The sequence below is a fragment of the Notechis scutatus genome, chromosome 3 (assembly GCF_049901735.1).
Source record: "Notechis scutatus isolate UNSWTSFEM ecotype Mainland chromosome 3, rNotScu1.2, whole genome shotgun sequence".
NCBI lineage: Eukaryota > Metazoa > Chordata > Lepidosauria > Squamata > Elapidae > Notechis > Notechis scutatus.
In genome coordinates, this window is record NC_142011.1 from 169,072,782 (window position 1) to 169,096,581 (window position 23,800).

At 36.4% G+C, this 23,800-nt stretch overlaps 1 protein-coding gene across 2 annotated transcripts in view; it reads right to left on the minus strand.

Annotated features, from left to right (window-relative positions):
• The window catches only part of ST18 (ST18 C2H2C-type zinc finger transcription factor), a 154,562-nt gene that overhangs the window by 76,327 nt on the left and 54,435 nt on the right, over positions 1-23,800 (minus strand). For both annotated transcript variants that reach the window (XR_015748895.1, XM_026670296.2), the window contains exons 3-4: positions 13,750-13,804; positions 7,590-7,620 (exon numbers count right to left, since the gene is read on the minus strand). Coding sequence is in view for 1 of the 2 variants with exons in the window: in XM_026670296.2 (XP_026526081.2) it covers positions 7,590-7,620; positions 13,750-13,804 (86 nt within the window). In the remaining variant the exon portion in view is untranslated. The remainder of the gene's footprint in view (positions 1-7,589; positions 7,621-13,749; positions 13,805-23,800) is intronic.

Consider the following 23,800-nt stretch of genomic DNA (forward strand, 5'->3'; position numbering starts at 1 on the left):
GCTTTTGGGGCAGCTACCACACACTGCTAGCTCATATTTAAATTGGAATCCTAGTGGACAATCACTTAAACATGAGCCAACAGTGTGCGGCAGCAGTACCATTTTACAAAGCCTTAGTAAGATCACACTTAGAATAATGCATTCAGTTCTGGTCACCACAATATAAAAAACGTTGTTGAGACTCTGGAAAAAGTGCAGAGAAGAGCAACAAAAAGGATTAGGGGACTGGAGACTAAAACATATAAAGAACAGTTACAAGAATTGGGTATGTTTAGTCTAATGAAAAGAAGGGCTAGGTGTGATATCATAGCACTATTCCAATATCTGAAGGGCTCTTACAAAGATGAGGGAGTCAAACTATTTTGCAAAGCATCAATAGGCAAGACAAGAAACATTGGTTGGAAACTAACCAAGGAGAGAAGCAAACTAGAATTAAGGAGAAATTTCCTAATAAGAGCAATCATCCAAAGGAATCACTTGCCTTCAGAAGTTGTGGTTGCTCCATCACTGGAGGCTTTCAAAAAGAAACTGGAAAACCATTTGTCTGAAATAGAATAGGGTTGGACTAGGAAACCCTGAAGGTCCCTTCTATATTCTACATTTATAAAAGAATCCATCAGAATTCCATTTTTCTTCTTTTGACAATACCAGGAAAAGAAGTCTTTACAAAATTTATGAGATTATAACTAGCAGAATTACCAGGCATTATAAGAGATGCAGCCCTGAGTTTAAAATGTGGTTAATTAATGATAGCTCTGAAAGACGAAAGAAATGCTGAAGCTGTATAAAGAGCATAGTATATAAAACTATTGCAATAATGGCATATATTTATAAAATGTCACAATGTGTGAATGCTTGACAGACAGGAATAATACTAAGAATAAGTGAACTTTAGTATTCATCCAATATATAAACTAGCCTCATGCTTCACACCAATATAATTTCAGTTTAATATATATAAACAAATGTATATGCACATAGGCACGTACACACGTAGACATACTTACTGAGTTGTCTTGTTGGTGACAGATTAAAATTATCTAGCGTGATTTCTCCAGACATATAAGCTGAGTACCCAAATGGCAATTACTTGATTTTTAATAGAAAATTCTTCAGACTGTAAATGCATTATGAGCAACAGCATTTCTATTCTACCTTGGATTAAAACTCAGCCCGCTAATGTATTTGTAATAGCCAGCAGTTAAATCACTGGTCTAACTCAATGTCTCCTCACAGTTAACATTCAACAGGCAGAAAAATTTAACTACATTGCAAGTTGTTTACTGTTTATCATTATCCTCAAATGTGACCTGCACCACACTTTGGAAAGTCCTCTTCTTCCCTTGAGCTTTCACAAAATAGTTTTAGATAAAGATAATTCATGTTTGACTAAAATTAGCTTTAGACATATTTTTTGTGACAAACATTTATAAACTATATCAAACATATTTACCTAATCAACAGAATCAAATAATAACGATTTGGCTGAACTGTACCATTTCAGGTTACTAGTAGGCTGTGCTAATCATACTTCTTCCCTGTTAAGAGCTTCTAAACAGGGGTACTGGTTAGTGATTTCAGTTATCAGTATTAGAGATAAAATATTTCTCAAATCTACCTCCTAAAACTGTGGAATATGGTTGGATGTTCAATCTAGTGCTACAAAACTATTGGCATCCTTCTACAAGACTGATGAAACTGTTGGCTGGTTGCCCTATCCATTTTATTTGGTTCATTGTACAAAGAGGAATAAGCAATAGGCTGCTCATCCTCACACTGGGCATTCCAAAAAATGTAAATCCTGTCATTTATCACTTGCTGTGAATATGTTCATGATGTTCAGGCATTAGGTGCCTCTAAAGCAAATGAATCACTCTGAAAGATTGCAATACCAATCACTTTCTTCTAACACCATGTAATTCTGATACAGTATGTTTTATTTTTAAAGGCCAACTTCTGGAAGGAGAGACTTAACAAATGGGTAATACAGCATCATTTTAAAAAGTTATATCAGATTTCAAAAGAGGAAATCTTCCAAACATAAGACTTGAAGAAAGAAAGAAATGAAAGGAGAAGTTTAAAAAGATTATGTAGAACTATCTTATTCTTTCATGATATGCAAATATGGGATCATCTAATAAGTACCGAAATATTCAAGATGCAGAAAATAACACTAAATAAATAACAATTTATTTAATGTGGAGAGATTTAGTTCATGTCATACTTAAACTATACAACCATATTCTGTAGTAACATGACTGATATCTATGTTTCTTATCAAAAGTGGCTAATCATGATGTTATGTAAGGGCTACAAGATTTGAGAAAATACACCACTAAATATCAATCTTTAGAAAACGCAATCAGGATAATGTTGTTATGAAGATTTTTGAGAGGTATCTATCTAGCTAATGAAGACAAAAACTGAAAAGAATCCACAATTATTCTGCTAGGAGAATGAAAGCTAGTTATTTTGTCCTCACTTAGAAAAATAAACTGGGAGTAGATTAGATAGAATAGATAGAATACTTTATTGGCCAAGTGTGATTGGACACACAAGGAATTTGTCTTGGTGTACTGTATATGCCGGCGTATAAGACGACCCGGCGTATAAGACGACCCCCCAACATTTCCACTCAAAATATAGTTTGTTATATACTCGCCCCCTCTTCCGCACGCCTTCCACTTTTGCACTTTTTTTTTTTTTGAGGCACTTTTTGTCTACCGTAGAAACGAATCCCGTGAAGCTGAAAGGAGCAGCCAGCCTTCTCCCAGCTCCCAAGGAAGCGAGGCTTGCACCGCCCGGGCTCCGCTGAGGTATCCGGCTGGGGCTGTCAGGAGTTGTTACCGCTGGCGCGGCTCCATGCGGCTCCAGTCCCGCGTTGCCTCAGGAAGGGAAAGGCAAAAGGAAGAGCCGCGGCGGCTTTGCAATGGCAGCAGCGGCTCCTGGTTTTGCCTTTCCCTTCCCGAGGCAACGCGGGACTGGAGCCGCACGGAGCCGCGCCAGCGGCAACTCCTGACAGCCCCAGCCGGATACCTCAGCGGAGCTCGGCGTGCGAGCCTCATTTCACTGGGAGCTGGGAGAAGGCTGGCTGCTCCTTCGGCTTCACGGGTCCATTCCACGGTGCGCAAAAGTGCCTCAGCCGCGGGCAGCCGCAGTGCTTCCCAATTACTATTTGCCAGCGTATAAGATGACCCGGCATATAAGACGACCCCTCCAATTGGAGGCATCTTTTTCAGGGCAAAAAAGTCTTCTTATATGCCGGCAAATACGGTAAATACTCTCAGTATACATAAAGAAAAGGTACATTCATTAAGAATCAAAAATCATAACGTTCAACACTTAATGATAGTCATAGGGTACAATCAACAATCAAATCATACTAGGAAACAGTCAAGTGGGAGGGAATGGGTGATAAGGAGTGGTGAGAAGATTAACAGTAATAGTAGTGTACACTTTGTAAATAGTTGAATAGTGTTGAGGGAATTATTTGTTTAGCAGAGTGATGGCTTTCAGGAAAAAACTGTTCTTGTGTCTAGTTGTTCTGGAGTGCAGTGCTCTATACCGTCATTTTGAGGGAAGGAGTTGAAACAGTTTATGTCCAGGATGTGAGGGGTCTGTAAATATTTTCACAGCCCTCTTTTTGATTCATGCAGTATACAGGTCCTCAATTGAAGGCAAATGGGTAGTAATGGTTTTTTCTGCAGTCCTAATTATCCTCTGAAGTCTGTGTCAGTCCTGTTGGGTTGCAGAACCAAACCAGACAGTTATAGAGGTGCAGATGATAAACTCAATAATTCTTCTGTAGAACTGTATCATCAGCTCCTTGGGCAGTTTGAACTTTCTGAGTTGGCACAGAAAGAACATTCTTTGTTGTGCTTTTTTGATGATGTTTTTGATGTTAGGTGTCCATTTTAGATCATGTGATATGGTAGAACCTAGAAATTTGAAGGTCTCTACTGTTGATACTGTGTCGTCTAGTATTGTAAGAGGTGGTAGTATAGGAGGGTTTCTTCTAAAGTCTACCACCATTTCTATGGTTTTGAGTGTGTTCAGTTCCAGATTGTTCTGGTTGCACCACGAGGCAAGTTGTATAACCTCCTGTCTGTATGCAGATTCATCGTTGTCTCAAATGAAACCAAACACTGTTGTGTCATCAGCAAACTTCAGTATTTTAACAGATGGATCATTTGAGATGCAGTCATTGGTATATAGGAAGAAGAGAAGTGGAGATAGCACACAGCATTGGGGGGTCCCTGTGCTGATTGGACAGGTATCAGATGTGATTCCGCCCAGCTTCACCTGCTGCTTCCTGTCTGTTAGGAAGCTTATGATCCACTTACAAGTGTGTCCAGGTACCGCTAGTTGGTTTAATTTACTTAGAAGAGTGGCTGGAATGATGGTATTGAATGCTGAACTGAAGTTTACAGAGAGGACCCTTGCGTAGGTATTTGGAGATTCAAGGTGTTGTAGGATGTAATGCAGAGCCATGTTAACAGCATCATCTGTCGATCTATTTGCTCAGTATGCAAACTGCAAGGGATCTAACAGCGGATCCGTGATGGTTTTCAGGTGGGACAGCACAAGGCTTTCAAAGATTTTCATAACTACAGATGTTAGAGCAACTGGTCTGTAGTCATTCAGTTCCTTGATGGAGGGCTTCTCTGGCACTGGGATGATGGTAGAACGTTCGAAGCAGAAGGAACATAGCACATCTCTAGTGATCTATTGAAGATTCAGGTGAAGATGGGGCAAATTAGGAGTGCATTACTTCTTAAACATAATGAGATAATCAATAACACCTGTTCCAGCTTTATAAATGTTTTTAAAAGCTCTACATTCTTAGGAGTTGCAGAATCAAATGGCCACATTACACAAAAAGGAACAATTTTACTATTCAACATATCTAGACCTAAAGTAAATATGCAACCTTTTTGAAAATTAAAAGAGCTTAAAGATAGACTCTCAGTCTTTTCAAAAAGAGTAACCTTTATCATCAATCAAATCCACTATGGTACATTGTATGTGGAATTTTAATTAAAAACCAGTAGGATTTGCCATATTGGAATGTGGTCCTAAAAAAGGAATTATCCTGGCCAACTTAATTATATTACTGTGGCAGGAGAATAAGATGTAGTCTTAAGCCCAATTTTTGTGGCCCCCCAACCTTTCCCCACAATTATACTGCTAAAGATCATTACACATTCATTATTGTTTAAGTGCTCTTGGGATGTTGGAATCCAGATTATCTTTGAAGAAGTCTCTAACAGTCTATTTTTAAGTGAATTTGTCAAATCTTGTCCTCCATTCACCCTTTTGTTTTGCTTGTCTTCTTCAAAGACATGACTGCATCATTGTGTCTTCTGTGGCCCTTGGAGCTTTTCAGATAGATAAAGACTAACTACTGGATGGAAAAAATACCCATGGTCTAATGAAACACAGCTCTTTTCATATCCCCATAATCACATTAATGCAGTTTTCGCATTCACAAACAAGAAGCATTATATATACAACAATTGTAGCAGCCAATACATTTGGGTGGAAAAATTCTTAAGCATTCACCACTAAAAGTTCTAGATTTCTGTTTAATTATTATTTAAAACTTTATTAATAAAGAAATACCACAAAAAGGGACAAAAATTGGAATCTAAAAAGATAAATGAAAAGTATTTATTGCCTCTTTTATTGCTTCTTTTAACTTTAATATACTGTTTTTATGCTTTTAATATTGTATTGTACACTGCCTAGAATCCTTCTGTGAGGGAGATGAATGGTTCTTAAGTACGATAAATAAATAGTAAAAAAAAATGTCTTTCTACTTGATGGTGGCACAGTGGTTAGAGTGTAGTACTGCAGGTTACTTCTGCTGCCTGCCGGCTTCCTGCAGTTTGACAGTTCAAGTCTCAAGAGGCTCAAGGTTGATTCAGCCTTCCATCCTTCTGAGGTCGGTAAAATGAGGACCCAAATTGTTGTGGGCAATATGCTGACTCTGTAAACCACTTAGAGAGGGCTGTAAAGCAATGTAAAGTGGTATATAAGTCTAAGTACTATTGCTATATCAGGTTTTTTTTTTCTTCAATTGTGTCCAATTGTCAGAGGATGCTTGGACAAGTCCTTGCAATTTTCTTGGCAAAGTGTTCATGTAGTTTGTCACTGACTCCTTTCTAGCTCTGACAGAAAGTGACTGGGCCAAGCTAGCTTTGAACCTTAGGAGGGATTTGAACTCACAATCTCTCAGTTTCTAGCCTGGTGCCAAACTGGCTCTCATATTAGGGTATACCACTTGTCACAAATGGAAAATTACTGATCTTATACCAAAGATAAATATACCCTTTTTAGAGTTTTAGATAATTATTAGTATTATTTTTGTTTTAAAAAATAACCCCCAAATCTTTGTCATATCCATATTTTCAGTAGCTGTTCAACTGAAAGCTCAGTTTCAGTGTTATAGCCTCCAACTGCATCTCCTTTTTTTAAAAAAAAAAAGTTTTATTGTTTTTAAGACAAACATAGACAAACACAACATAAAAACATCAAGCCATCTTCCATATATGTACATACAGTGTGTCGGTTGGTTTACAAATTGTTTTGTGTTTCCACTTCATAGTCTTCACTTACAATTACATTGTATATGTTCTTGTATTGTCAATCAAATATTCCTAAATACATTAATATCATTGTTAATCAATCATTTGACTATACTATTATTCATATACTATTAGTCAACTGCATGTCCTTGAAATGCCTTTGATTGAATAATTTAGAAATAGAATATGAAAAAAAATGGTTTTTGATTTTATTTTTCCTCATTGAAAAATTTCTGGAACTTTTTCATTTGCATAATGTGTTTATATGTATTTACTTAACATTTCAATGACCAAAAACAATGTGAGCTAGATAAAAATATGCAGTAATTTTGCAATTGTCACCTTTGGCTTCAGTAAAATGCTCAATAGGAAGAAGTAGGCAGCTGAATGGTGCCAATAAAGAGATATCATGGCATAATTGCTACATAAGCCATGATCATTCCACAGGTTTTGCTAGTTCCATCTTGCAGAATACAGGAAAGGAGATATACCTTCTCAGGTATAATTGCATGCAACACTAGCTGCTGTACTTGTACTAATAGAGAACAACAAAATATGAGATTTTAGGTAACTTCAGAGTTTTTAAAAAACTTTATTCATTTCAAACTATTAAGAAAGAAGAACCACAATACAAAGCTACAATTTTGGAATCTAAGGAGATACAAAAGTGTTTCTGTATCTGAACTGAATATCTTCACACCAGATATGTTCAAATATAATGTACAGTATAGTGAAATTATTGGAAAGTTATGATGAAAGAACTTAATGGAAACAGAAATGACTGCCTGCATGTCTAATCACTAAAGTTATCCATTGGAACTTTTCTGAAGAATTCTAAGATGTAATAACCAATTTTAACACTTTGTTTCACTAGCATTTCTTTTAAAGAAACAACTGTAATCACTTGAACTCACCTACTTATCTTGGTTGTTACTTTGTTATAATAAATGCGTAAGATAAATAGTCAGTGATAAAGTCAAGATATAAACTTTAAAATCTTACCTGAGTTCCTGCACGATTGAATCCACATGCGCTGTAAAACAAAGGAAAACTGAATCAACTTATATGTTGTTTTTTTAACATGCTTGCTTCTGATAAGAAAAGTAACCTCTTTTTAACAGGGTTACCTTAATTTCCCTCCAGCCATAGGATTATTATTACCATATTCTGAGTAGTAATTATTAAGTAGTAAATTCTATGATGACTTTTTTCAAAAAAAAAAAAAAAATGCAGATGGTTTTCTACCACACCAAAAGATGAAAAATATTATGCAATGGATAAAATTTATCCCATAGTTTCTTTTAAAAATAAATACAATTGCTACTAATAGCAATAGTAGTGTTGCTTGTACAGTGAAAAAAGCACATTTTTGTAGTGATGATTTGAGAGTGTGTTTACTTATTTATTTACCTGCCTGAAAAAGATTAGGTGGTTTATTGGAAAAGTCATTAGATCATTTAGTCATCTTTCACCCTACCTTTGGGAAAACAGTTACACTTGTAAGCCTCTGTGCAAGAGAGAAGCATTTAAGGCTTAAATATGCTTAGCCATTTTGGTAAATAAGAGTGATAGCCGCCTTAATGTCTAAAGAAATTATGGCAGTAAGTTAACTTTGATTAGAAACTACTAAAGAAACTCAGCCTGTAGCTCCCAGTAGACTTAGTAAAGTAGAAGCTCACAACAATGTTCAGATGTGCAGCAGTAAACTTCATTATTCCATTGCAATTAATCACTTCATTTGGGAGTTGTTTTTCATCCTGCTGATCTAAATGGAACTGCTATCATTGATCTCAACTTAGGGTAAAGGAAAGCTTTTTAAAGAATAGTATAGACCTGGATTGACATCATTATAACTAGTTATATTGCAAGGACTAAGGTATCTGGGTTGATAACCTCTGTGTAACCACAAGATGGCAGCAAATGGTCAAATTTACCTGTATCTCTTTGCTACCATCTACTGTTTGAATGTATGCGGTTTACCATAGCTCCATACTTTATGCTCACTAAAATGAATACCAAAATGTGCATAGATGAACAAATTTTATAGAAATTTATTTGGAATTTTGGGGAGTGCTTTACAAAATTCTAAGCAACTTACTTTAAAAAAGATGAACATAAAATAGGAAATTATTGGATTGTATCATTTAGCTCCATCTGAAAAATACATATTTATGTGATAATGATAAATTCATGGTTTGCACATTAATTTCTGCATGTGTAGACATCTTTCACATTGAAATGTTGTAATGCAGCAGTTCTCAAATGGTAGGTCATGAAATCCTGGGAGTTCACAAATAAAGAGAGGCCCTGATCACTATCCACAAGACTGCAAGCAGCAGGGCTTGGAAACAGCAGCCATTAGACCAGAGGTGGTATTCATCAGGTTCTGACCAGTTCTGGAGAACCAGTAGCAGAAATTTTGAGTAGTTTGGAGAACCGGCAAATGCCATTCTGACTGGCCCTGCCCCCATCTACATTCTGCCTCCCAAGTCCCAGCTGATCAGCTGGATCTTCTTTTGTTGCCCTGCACAGGAGAACAGAGCTGGAAAGCAGGTTAGCGGGGTGGGGAGGGAATGGGATTTTGTAGTAACCTTTCCCCAGGAGTGGGGAGGGAATGGAGATTTTGCAATATCCTTCCCCTTTCATGCCCACCAAGCCATGCCATGCCCACCAAGCCATGCCCACAGAACCAATAGTAAAAAAAAAAAATTGAATCCCACCACTGCATTAGACCCAGAATTAGCAACAACAGCATGGTCTGGAAATAGGAGTAGGCATCTCAGTAGGGAAGAAACAGGACAGGAAGACTCCGGAAACTGGTCTTGAAGAAACAATTTGGAACTACCAAATGTGTTGCAGGAATTCTGTTTCAGTCCAGCAAATTGACTACCAGGAACAAGTTACAAGGGAAGATACAAGTCCATGGGAAGATATACAATGCTACTGACTTGCCCAATCAGAACAGAATATATTTCAGCAGAATTGTAGTAAAGAACCCTGATCTAATTGCAGGAAAGTCAGGAAGGAATTTGAAAGATGTGTTCCAAACTCCATATGGGCTTCCAAGAACCAGTCTTCTCTCATTTATTTTTTCAGCATTCCACACCTATGTGTACATATTCTTTTATATATGCTGATGCATATCTGGATCTACTTCTGGGGAATACAGCATCCAAAAGCTCCATTCAGTGCTCCTGGAAACTGTGAGAACTCATTCCTAAATCCTCAGTAAAACTAACTTCATCAGGCTCTGACTTTGCACATGCACAGGGCTATGACTCTTCAATTAGGAACACATTTGAAACTAGCTGTCTCAGTACTTTAAAAAATAAAGCTCATTACAACAGGAAAATATATGCAGCTCTGATTTGAATTGTTTGGTTCTTGGTTTTTCTGAACTTGCTTTTCATTTTGAAGACATTTTGTTACTGGCTAGGTAACATCATCAGTACATAGGAGAGTGAAATTTGTTGGCTGTTTATATACGGTAGCTTGTCCTATCAGTCTTGATTGGAGTATTATTTCTTCCTTGATTAGTCTTTTGATTGCAAACAGGTAGAAGACTGGCAGATGGAAAACTGGCAGAACATATGCGTGAACATGCAGTCAGAAGACATAATGAAAATTCCTTAATTTCATAACACATTGACAAGTTCCAGCACAATTTCAACTGGAAAACATAGACCAAAAATATAATACAATTCCTAACAAATTGGGACTCTGACAAATCAGCTAGTAACAAAAACACTGTGATAAGCTCTATCTAGAAACCATTCAAAAAAGGTAACAATTAAAGGTCACAGAAACAACCAAACAACATTAAGTACATTGATCTTCATCACACCATCACTTGTTAACCCACATCCAGATAAGCAGGAACAATCAAGAAAGAAACAATACCCAGTTGAAAGAGCAGTCAATGAAACAATACAGCAGTCAAGGCTAATAGGACAAGCTTCCACATTTAAACAGACAGAAAACTTCACTCTCCTACACTGATTAAGTTATCTAGCCTGGTTATTAAATATCTACAAGAAGAAAAACAAATTCAAAGAAGAACTCTCACTAGCTAAGAGGAACATGAAAGCTACTATTTTAGAAGGACCCAGCTCCATACAGTTTGATAATTGCTGATTTCTGCTGTAATGTGTTAAGTATCTCTGCATCTTTTAAAACATATCCTTTATAGGGGTCAAAGCACTGTAAAGAGGGGTCCCCAAACTTGTCGAAACAAGTATGAAGCACATATTTTTGAATTGTTAAAGCAGCTGCATTTGTTACAAGTCTCAGGTGATTATGATAGAAACTGCTTTTGTCATCTAGACAAATAAGAAGTGAAGTAGTCATATGTGCATGTGTATGTGGAAAAGCAGCTTCAGAGCAGAACTAAAACTTTGCAGTGATGTAGCTGTTTTAATGATTCAAAATGGAACATTTCATACCCATTTCCATGCATTTCATTTATGCTTTTCACACAATCTTTTCACAGCCTTAATATTTGAAAACGCTTGCTTACAATGAGAAGGAAGAAAATTGCCATATGGTTGACCTTTAATAAAATAATTTATTTAAAATATGTATGTTGACACCGCTTATTTTAAATTCACTTCATTAAGAAAATGCCTTCAAATCAGAGATGGGCAAACAGGCCTCTGTTCATCAACTGAAAGGAGTTTTCTGAGCATTTAGACAAAATATTTGGAAGGCCTTGAGTATGGAAGGCCATTCATCCAGTTAGGCCACTTTCTTTGGTTAGAATTGATGTTCAGAGCATAATTTTCTACTGGGTCTGAAATTGGGTATGTAATCCATTCTCATAACAGGAATCATGGACACATTTTTGCTACTAGTGTCCTTCTACATTTTCTATCCCTTACTATAAAGGAGTTTTTTTTCCTGAAATGAGAAAAATCAAGACAGAAAATGCTTGAGCAGGACCATTTATTCATTTATTAGATTTTTATCCTACTTTTATTACTTTATAAGTTACTCGAGATGGCAAACATATATAATACTTCTTCCTTGTGAGATGGATTGGGCTGAGAAAGTGTGACCAACCCTGATCTGGTTTTCTTGTCTAAGGCAGTGTGGAAAGAAAGTGACTTCCATACCCCTTATGGTATATTCTATGTCATGCTTGTCATGCACATCTTCCACTAACCTTGGCCATGTTTGAGCTCAGTAAATCCCAGTCATAAAACAAAGAACTATTTAAGTTTTTCTGCTAATATGGATTCTTGGGCTGAACTGGCTGAGTGTGTCTCCTCTTAAGATATTAGCAACTCAGTTAAACCCCATAATAAATCTTTAGGACATGGAAATCCTTTACACAGAGAAAGAGTTTGTGATTGGCCACAGGTTGCAAGCCCATTGAGCTAAACATTCCCTTTAAGAATAAGCAAAAGATCCCTTCCTTTGTGGGACTACCACTTCTAACTACAATGTTAATTAAGCAGGAAGCCAAGTGATATGGAGAAAATGCTGCAAGCTCAGCAAGATGCCTAACTGAGCACCCCCTTTTGGCTATCCAGCTAATTACCATTTCCAATAATTTCTACTAGGCAGGCTCGGTTCTTGGGAGGAACATAGAGAAGGTTTAAAGGTAAATACTTGAGAACTGTATTGTATTGAGAATAGTTGCATTGCAGGTTCTATTGGCAAAATAAACTGACCCATCAAAATAAACTTACCCATCCTCTATATTTGTAAGATGACCTGGCTCAGAACAGCAAGACTAGAACTCAGAATTTCCTGTCCCAAAAGTGCTTTTAAAAAGGCAACGGATCTTTCTTGATTTTTCTTAAAGATGCTTCACTTCTAATTCAAGAAGCTTCTTTTGTTCTTGTTGGATGAGAAATGAAACATCTTCAGGAAAGTCCAGTTGGCTTTTTTAAAGCACTTTTGGGACAGCCATGACCTGGATGACTGAGAAGATCCATAGAGATTCAAAGTCTTCTAATTTCAGCATCCTAACCCCTAAATCAAATTACATATTCCAGTTCAGCCTATGGTGATCTTCCATGTAGCTGTAACAGCAGTGGTAATGGGATGGTATCTCATAGGAAGAAGAAGGTGTCTTCCAGCTGTATGTTACAAGCTTTTAGGTCATTTCAACAACTAAGGCTTGAATTAGATTACTTGCCCTGAATTGTTCATTATATGCACCAGCATATTCAAACATGGTATAACTAAGCAGATGCTTCAAAGGTCCTTCATAGAGTCATATGTCAAAGTACCCTTAAAGTGCCCTTAAAGTAATGGATTGTAGCAAATTAGATTTATTAGCATTACGTTTAGTCATTGAAGTTCTGCCACAAACTTTCCAACTAAAATCTTCTTCAAATGAAAGTAAAATATCCCCATTTATTTACTTTTATATATTCCCATATCCCATTTTCAATGAAGGGTCACAAAGAACATTAACACTTATAATAAAAAGTTATTTTCCTTAAGGGGTTGTATTACTAGTCAATCATGTTTTCCAGATGTTTAGATCATTAAGGGGCCTTTTAATCTCAATATTGCATTGCCATCTGTTCCACTCCTTACCCAACAAGAATCAGAAAATGGATTTAGCAAATATTTGAAAAGGTATGTGTGTGTGTGTGTGTATGTATGTATATGTATATGTATGTATGTACATACACACACATATTTTAAAGAATAGCAATATAGAAGTGTTTAGGTAGACAAAGATTTATTTGGAAAGAATATTTATTTAAAAAAATGGTTATAGCAGAGTCTGTTCAACAGGGAACAGAAATTCACTAAAATGCCTGTCCCTTGTTTACCAAAGTTAGCATATAATTTGAAAAGGATCGGTTGCACTGAAGAGTTTATTTTCTATTCCAAAATCATTGCTTGCATGGCAAAAGCCATTTAGTGTCAAAATATCAGAGAGCTTCTGTTGGGACATTTTTTAAATTGTCTATGTGAAATTTATCATGCATTAGAAAGATTGTCTTTCCTCTTTCATTCCCCAATGCATGCAATAACATTTCACCTCATAATGCTTGCATTTTCTGTCCTGGCTTGATTAAAATGAGCCCTAAGGAAGGTGTTGACTCAGTGACTACACATTTGGGAGCCTGTGCAGAGATCATTATGCTTCATGGTGTGGTGGGCACAGGGTCAGAGAAGGGGGTCTTTTAAGCTAACTCACCCTTGATTCCTCTTGAACGGGTACGTAGCTTTTTATCTTCTCCATCGGCATCCATCTGCAAGAAAATAGGAAGCTTTCAATTAAATCTATTTACCACTGAAGACACTTTTGATGTCTTACAAATGAAGAATTTATTAATCTGTTGTAACTTAGTTAAAAAGTCATCCATGAATGACTTTCAGTGACAGTTCAGAACAGTATTTCTTTAATATGCTCTCAACACAACTGCCAATGAGCTTCAAATGACTAAGTGATTTAGGGATTTACATTCTAATGCAATCAAGAAATTTTGCAGTGGTACACGACAAACTACTCCTAAAAATAAAATCCTATGGTATCTCTGGACAACTGCATAACTGGATAGAAGCATTCCTGGCAAACAGACAACAAATGGTCAAAATTGGGAGCGTCCTATCAAATTCTGTACCTGTCAATAGTGGTGTCCCCCAAGGCAGTGTTCTAGGACCAACTCTATTCATACTCTACATAAATGACCTCTGTGATCATATTAAGAGCAATTGCGTTCTTTTCGCTGATGATGTAAAGCTGTTCAATACCACAGACAATACTGCTACCCTACAAAAAGATCTTGACTATGTATCAGAATGGTCAAACAAATGGCAACTTCAAATCTCAACAAATAAATGCTCTGTCTTACATATTGGCAAAAAAAAATCAGAAAATAAAATACAAGCTGAATAGTCAAGATCTTGTTGATGACCCAAGCTCTGTAAAGGACCTTGGAATACTCACCTCTAATGATCTAAGTGCTAGAGCCCACTGCAACTACATAGCCAAAAAGGCATTAAGAGTTGTTAACCTAATCCTACGTAGCTTTTTCTCTGGTAATATCACACTACTAACCAGAGCATACAAAACATTTGCTAGACCAATACTCGAATACAGTTCATCAGTCTGGAACCCACATTACGTATCTGATATTAGCACAATTGAGAAAGTCCAGAAATATTTCACAAGAAGAGTTCTCCACTCCTCTACTCGTTGTAGAATACCTTATGCCACCAGACTTGAAATTCTAGAACTAGAAAACCTTGAATTACGCCGTCTTCTGTCTGATTTAAGCATGGTATATAAAATCATACATTGCAATGTCCTACCTGTCAATGAATACTTCAGCTTCAACCATAACAACACAAGAGCACACAATAGATACAAACTCAAAGTTAACCGCACCAAACTTGATTGCAGGAAATACGACTTCAGCAATAGAGTGGTCAATGTCTGGAATACTCTACCCGACTCTGTAGTTTCTTCCCCAAACCCCAAAAACTTTAACCTTAGACTGTCTACTATTGACCTCAGCCCTTTCCTAAGAGGTCTGTAGGGGGCGTGCATAAGCGCACCAACGTGCCTACTGTCCCTGTCCTATTGTTTCTCTTATTCTTCTTTTATTTTTCTTATATGTACCCATTTCATGTATTCACAACTATGTATACACTTATACTTATTATCTTGTAAACAATTGGCAAATCAAATAAATAAATAAAATAAAATAAATGTACTCAGATGGCAACTCCTTCTGGCCTAGAACATAGCCTAGAACTTTGCCCCTCCCCAATGAATGTTTCCATCAAGATTCAAGCAGGGCATGAAGGCTACTGTATATGGTGCCTTCCAGGAAGTGGCACACAGTAACAAACTGCATGCAAATATTGAAGTTCCATTTATCTGTAACAATCATTATTACCAAGATATGAATTTGTCTTTTAAATTCATGGAGGGATGAATTGTATGGCAGCAAATTTCACACATTTCTGTTGTCTGGAGAAGGCAATTTTTTGTCTGTCCTAAATTGACTGTTATAACAATTTTGTTTAAATTTACAGAAGAGTTTAAAGTTATAGAAGAGAAAAGGTTAATAAGAGACTTTCCAGCAGTGTTGTGTATTATTGGATAGGTTCTTGGTACCCACTAAGGAAATGGTCTTATAAGATTCAGCAACCACAGTCTGGCACACTGTCTCCCTAGAAACAAGTACTGTCTGTTGATACATTTCGGAAACATGCTGAAATGTTTGCAAATTTAACACTGTATATGAAAATCTATGTCCATATTACTAGTTCACCCATTAATTATTTTATGTTGTTATATTTGTGATATTTGCCACATTGTAATTAATTCATTTTTGTATTTCTGTACACTCTCTGGAATCACAGAGGTGACAGAAAATAAACAAGTACTTTAAATAAACTTTTTAAAGAAAGAAATGAGAAAATATCTTAAGCCACAATGTAATACACATGATTTTTTTTTAAAAAAAAATCTTCCATATTCTTCTTTTTCAATACTACTTTATTGTTTAAATTGTTTAGATTTGTGTTCTGCTTCTTTTCCTCTGGGAATGCATGATAATGTATGAATTTCTGGTTCCTTTTTATTATATCCACAATAACAACTCTGCAAAATAAACGAGATCATGATTGATTCCTAATCATCCAGTGTTCTTTCATGGGTAAAGATTTGAACCTAGGTCCTAGACCACCATTCCTATATCTCATAGATTTTATTTAGATTTGTTTTATGGGAGATGCTAAGTCTATTGTTGTGGGAGATGCTAAGTTTATTGTCACAATAACTATTGTAACTATTCTGGTGGTACTGTATGTTGTGAATTTGGAACATATCTTGGCATTGGAGGTATGCTTCCTACAATTGGGATATGATAATTAAATTCATCATAACATTGTTGTCTGTGATTTATTCACATAATTTAAACAAAGCAGTGTACCTGGTACAATTATGCTATGAAAATTGGTCAGGTTTCTGGTTACATCTCATCAGTATAGTTTCAAGCAATTATAGCTTCAACTGAAACAAATATATTCAAACTATATAATTCAGAGAGCATATTAGTTAATAGAAATTTCTTTGGATACACTGACAACAAAACCACAACCAGGCTGGTTTTGTTCCTATTGCCTGCCTAAAATTACCCAGGAAGTTATGCATAAAAGCATTCTGTCAATTATACATAATGCCATTTTATTATATTTGAAAACTCTTAACATTTTTCTGTAAGGTAAAAACATTAGCTTTTATTTACAGTATGAAGAAATCCACTATCCAGCTAGAAATGGAAAAATTTTCCTCCATCATTATTGGTGATAAACAAAATTTCAGACTGACAATGAAAACAAGAGGAGCAGCTGTTCTTAAATTGTGTGCATGATTGTGTGTTTTCCACTTAAACAGAGGAAGAAAATTTGAGGCTTTGGTCCTGGATTTGAACAAGAAGGGACAAAAAACTAATTGGAAGTTTTGAGTAAAAGACCTAATTAAATTCTGAAAAATATAAAGGAACCACATTTTTGAGATGATGAAATGTTTGCTTATTGAATTAAGATCTGGTAGTACAGATGTTAAAACTGGTAAATTAGGCACATATATAACTTTCTTCTTTCAAGCCTTCTTTAGCTTGACTAGGAACTTGCACATGAGCAATTAGTGATCTGTTCCACAATCAGTTCCTTATTATATCTTTGCTGCTGCAATCAATATTTGATCATTGTTTGCATTGTGGTCAAGAACTGTCCTTATCCATACTTCCTGACCATAAAAACAATGCCATTCCTTCTTTAATGTGTCCTAAATGCTAAAAACTATGATTTTCTGACTGAAAGTGTCTGCTTCCACTCAATTCAGTTCCCTGATGGTGAAGTTGTCAAGGTATAGTCAATGCATTCCTTCTTTCAAAGAGCAAGGTGCTGAGTTTACCTTTATTTATGTGCTTTGTATTTCATGTTCCCATTCTAATTCATTATCTTTGCAGCTCTGGATTTTTCTTGTCCTGTATGGTAACAGCTATTATATAGTCTGAAGACTAATCTAGCTATGTCATAAACACCAATATAATATGCCAAATGATTCTCAAATGGTTCCTTGATAGTATATAGAAGACCCATTATCCAGCAGTATATTATCAATAATTTTATGTGTACATCTATGTGGTTTTCTTGGTAAAGTACAAAAGTCTCCTGCACATAAAATTATACCTTTGCCATTAACACTAAAATGATAATCCACTTCCATCATTTTCTATGTCACTGTTGCCTAATACTGGTGCCACCTTTAGTTGAGATGACTTTTATGCTTTGGCTAACCTGGTTGGGATTATAAATTCTTCATTATCCTTTCCAGGAACATATAGACATATGAACACATATACTGTCATGATGAAGTCAATACAGTGAAGTCAATAGAGTAGGATTTGAGAGGGAGTCAAAGTATTATATTATGCAAAACAATTAATCCTCTATAGCAAATTTAGTCCATTCAATTTAGAAAGGAGGTAACTTCTGCTGAGTTAATAAATAATGTGAATATTATATACTCATTAATCTTGTGTATCTATATTAATTAATCTATATTTCCATTCCCAGCAATCTCTTTTTAAGATTGCATATTTACTGCAAACAAAAATTAGAGAATTTAAGGAACTTTTTAATTTGCATATATTCACATTATTCAGTCTTTTTTCAGTATTATGACTATAAATGTAAGAGGCCTAATTTAACCAACTTCAAAATGTAACATGAATTTTGAGCATCTCTGGTCCCTCCCCCTGCTAATATTACAGAAGGCTATATGAGACATATAACATATGGTGTATGACATATGACCCAAATAGCTCTTTATAGGAATAAACAAGCAGTCAAACAGTTGAACAGATTTTTGTAAATGTTATGCAAATACTTGAATAAGTCTGTTTCTTTGGTTTTAGTCTTGCATAATCTGAAATTAGAAATGTGTTTGGGTGTGGGTGTCTATCTGTGTGTGTGTTAGCAATGAAGGACAATTGAGGATAATAGAAAATGCTCCAAAGAAAATGGCTATCCGTATAGATAATTAAAAATAAAGTGTTTGATCAGAAAGAAAACTTCTCTGTTGCTTGCTGCCATTCAAACCTTAGATGGGGTAGCTTGCAGTGTGATTGCAATAGTAATGGGAAATGTGGCTCTGTTCTCTGATGCTGAGTCGTGATTGAAGGCACTGACCTGCCATAGACTTATAATAGGGGAGCAGGTGTGGCAATGATGGACTTTAATTTCCTTTAATAAACCTTTTATGTGCCACACTTTTACTGCCATTCCATGCTCTCCAAGGTCCTGCACATAATAGGTTCATTACTTTTGATTACTATAGTCTATTGAGACAAACAACTCCAGATCACACTATATATTATGTGCAGTTAAACCAATACAGACTATTTATCCAATGTGCTGTATTTCACCTGCAACTCTGCTGAAAAAAATTAACAGCCATTCTTACAATCTAAAACTATTATTTTTAAAAAACAGTTAGAATTTCATCCTCATTTCATAATAAACACTACACCAATCACTGCAGTTATTTTTTTTAATTGTGAAACAAACAAAAAAAGTGGAGGGAATTCTGGCTCTTTTTAAGCAGCATTTATTTGAGTTTTTATTTAGTCATGAATATTTAAATACCACACAGTGGGTGCAAAACACTAGCCAAATCAATATAGGTGATTTTTTTTTTCTATTGATTTTCTTTCTTTAGGAAAATCATTTGAATTTATGACAGATGTTTAAACAGATTAAGATTAATCTGGCTAGGCCTATTTAGTATGATGAACATAGCACTGTAAACCCATCATCACAGGCTGAGGTTGTCTGCTGCATATAAAGTAGTCCACAGAAAACTCAAATCACCCTCCCCTTCCCCCAACTTCCTCAAAAAGCTGGAGTTATTTACAATGTCCCAATGCAGTACAGTTTTCCATCCATTCAATGGCATATTAAAGAGTTGTGATGCAAAGTTGGGCAATTACTTCCATTATCTTCAAAAGTCTACTTGAGCCCTTTGATAGAGCCTTGTTTTAGGACATATTGCTTAATATTAAGCAGCACTTTCTTAATAAGAAAAATGGAAATAAATCAATTGGCTATTCCACTAAAGTAATTGAGGGAAGAATGTACTCAAGATATGGTCACATATATATCTATATGTATGTATGTGTGTGTGTGTGTGTGTGTGTGTGTGTGTGTTATTCAGCTTTGTTCAGGTATTTTCCCACATCATTATAGTTGTGCTTTTAAAGTTGTAGGAACATTTCGGCAGAATCTCATCTGCCATCATCAGGCTTCTGTATTGTGTTCGTCTGTGAGTTAGACTTTCACAGCCATTTCTGTTTTAAATTTGGGGCTAGCCTACTGCTGTGCCAGAATGGTTTTTTCTTCATCCGTCTTGGTCTGTGTTTATTGGTCTTGGAATTTGCTGTGTTTTGCTTGATTGGTGTTTCAATATCTTCTGTCTGTTTTGTAGCGTTTTTTGTCTTGATTGGCTGGCAACATTGTGTTCCTGTATTGGAGGCTTTTAGTGCAGCTTGGCTCCGAGTAAATGGACGGCTATCATTTATTAGGAAGCTAGGTTTCATCTGGGTGCCGGGTTGGGGTTTGTTTGAGCTGGAGGTATCGGGGGGGATCTGTTTATGCCCAGGTGTTTGTCTGGCTTGTGGTGTGGAGATTTTTTTGTTTGAGAGTGCAGGCTTCCAAATAATTGACAGTCTGGTGGAGTCATCTCTTCTATTCATGCTTTCAGGTCTTTTTTCAATCTCTATGGCTTCTCTGATAATTCTGTAGCTGGGGTTTTCTATAGTGGCTAGGGTTTGGTGCCATTGAAGTTAATGCTATGACCTGTTGCTTTCATGTGTTGGACTAGTGAGGAATTGTGTTCCAGCTTTTTAACTGCATTTTTGTGTTCATCCAGGTGGGTACCTATTCTTCTATTGGTCTGTCCAATGTATGTGGCAGGGCATGATGCACAGGGGACTTCATATATGCCTTGGTTTTCCAGGTCAATTTTATCTTTGGGGTTTCTTAGGATGGCTGCTATTTTTCTGTCTGTTTTGAAGGCAGTTTTGATGTGATGCCTGTGTGGTATCTTACTGATTTTGTCTGTAGTACCTCTTATGTAGGGCAGAACAGCTGTTCCATAGGTCTGTTCATCTTCTAGGTCTCTATTGTGTCTTAGTGTGTTTTTGTGGATCAGGCCTGTGATTTTGCTTTTGTGGAAGCCGTTGGCTGTCAGTACTTTAGTCAGGGTGCATAGTTCAGTCTTTATGTCATAGGTCATAGCATCGACTTCAATGGCACCAAAACCCTAGCCACTATAGAAAACCCCAGCTACAGAATTATCAGAGAAGCCATAGGGATTGAAAAAAGACCTGAAAGCATGAATAGAAGAGATGACTCCACCAGACTGTCAATTATCTGGAAGCCTGCACTCTCAAACAAAAAAATCTCCACAACACAAGCCAGGCAAACACCTAGGCACAAACAGACTCCCCCTGATACCTCCAGCTCAAACACACCCCAATCAGGCACCCAGACGAAACCTAGCTTCCTAATAAATGATAGCCATCTGTTTACCCGAAGCCAAGCCACACTAAAAGCCTCCAATACAGGAACACAATGTTGCCAGCCAGTCAAGACAAAAAAAATGCTACAAAACAGAAAGAAAATATTAGAAACACCAATCAAGCAGAACACAGCAAATTCCAAGACCAATAAACACAGACCAAGACTCCCAACCAATCAGGATGAAGAAAAAACCATTCTGGCACAGCAGTAGACTAGCACCAAATTTAAAACAGAAACGGCTGTGAAAGCCTGACTCACAGACGAACACAATACAGAAGCCTGATGATGGCAGATGAGATTCTGCCAAACATTCCTACAACTTTAAAAGCACAACTATAATGACGGGAAAATACCTGAACAAAGCTGAATACCATACATGTAAGTACCAAAAACTTAAGAATATATATTTATATTTATATTTATATTTATATTTATATTTATATTTATATTTATATGTATATGTATATGTATATTTATATTTATATTTATATTTATATTTATATTTATATTTATATTTATATTTATATTTATTTATAGCAATGCTACAATCAAAGCTCCACTCATTTATCTGATGCACATAAAAAACAGGTGGGGCTTCATTCACACTGTCACAGCCGCCATTTTGATTTTTTAAAATCACATTTTGCAGACCCTCCTACTTTGGGGCATAGTACCAAACCAGCCTTTTATTAACTCAAGCAATACTATTTTAAATAATAATAATAATATAACATCCTTTCTCCATTGAAAGACTCTACATTTTTCAGTAAGAAGCAGCAGGATATCACCATAATCCAGCATATCACATTTTCTCTCAATTGCTGAACACTAAAAGATAAATATTATTATATCCTTTCTTAATTCAACTTGTGCATCAAACAGCTACCTAATTCAACTTTTTCAACCTGGTGCCTGCCAGATGTTATAGGACCCACTATGAAATGTAGTGTCTTCATTATACTGCTGTTTTTGTATCATGCTTTCCTATTGTTTTTCATTCATTGTCATCTCTTGTAAAGCCACTCAGAGCTAATCTTAAATGGGGTATCATAGAAATCTGAACAATGACAATAATAACAGTAGTCAGTGTGATGATTGGAAGTTTGGAAGTCAAACAAATCTGGAGAGCAACTAATTAAGAAATCAGTCAACCTTATATGATTATTTTTCTGAACTCTAGACACATTGACATTACTAAAGATAAAATATTTGATGTTTCCTTAAATAGCTTGCACATATTTTAAATTTTCAGAGGATAATGAACTGAAATGAACATTCCTAAAATAGTGTTCTATAATTGTAAGAGAAATAATAACATTTATAGGTTGGTTGTTAGGATGAAATGACCAATGAAACAGCAATTACCTCTACTCTGTGGAATATGTATCCCTGGAAATTCAGATTGTCCCAATCTTGTTAGCCTTTGTAAGGTACTGAAGACCTAACTGTTTCCCCAGATGTCTGGATCAAGAGGTTAAGTTAGTATTGATGCATTTTCTATTCTTTTCTTTCTTCTTTCTTTTTCTTTTGGGGTGTGTGTATGAATGGGATTATTATTTTATCCTTGCATGCCAGTTATTCTACATTGTAGTCTTGTGTTTTAATTCTGTACACTATCCAAGTCACCTCTGTGAGATGTGCAGTCATATAAATCAAATGAATAAAGCTGTTTTTCAGCATGTTTGAAGGAGGCAGGAGGATATCTATGAGCACCCCACCTTAATGTCTGTGTTCCCCTGCCCTACTTTGACTTTCAATTTTTTAATTAAAAAAATGATAATGGAAAGCAATACAACCAAGAACTCATTTCTAACATTTTCTTTCTTTTTACTAAAAGGCTTAGACCAGTGGTGGGATTCAAATAATTTAACCACCAGTTTGCCCAGAGTCAAGTTGGCATACATGCATGATGAGCCTCCCTTGATGGCCCACCTGACCCTGGGCGAACCGGTTGTTAAATTTCCATCCTTTGCCAAAAGGCTGTTTCCAATGCCTGCACATTGGTTTCATGACTGTTTAACCCTTCTGGCAGCTCCTTTAAGAGGTGAGGTTTCCAAGGAATGAGGAGGGGGGTTATCATAGATACAAGGAGTTGATGCTCCCAAGAGCTCGCACAGGAAGGTGAAGAATTGGAGGGAAATGGAGGGATGGCTTCCCCCTCCCTGTGAACCTACATGCGGGGGGTGTTGGTCAGTCTGTGGGCAAAAGTCAGAGGGGCAAGGAATTAAGTTGGCTGCATGATCAAAGCTGGAGAGACTGCAGGGTTAATTTGGCCAGGCAAATTATTACCCTTCTGCTATCAAAGTGGATCCTGGGTGCTGCACTGCACTGCAATGGAGAAAAGGCAAGTGGGAAATGGAGCGGCTGACATGAAGGAAGGAGGAGGAGCATGGAGAAAAAAGAGGGAAAGTGGCCTTCTTCCTTTATGCCAGTCACTCTGTTGCCAGTTTCACCATTGCAGCACAGCACCCAGGATCCACTTTGATAGCGGGTGGGTTGGTACTTTAACAACCGGTTTGCTTGAACCGGTGTGAACCAGCTGAATCCCACCACTGGCCTAGTCCATATAGATTTTGTGCAAGAAGGAAGACAAAGGTGAGTTGACATGGTAATCAAAACCTCAAGGGGCTAGATAAATCTTGAAG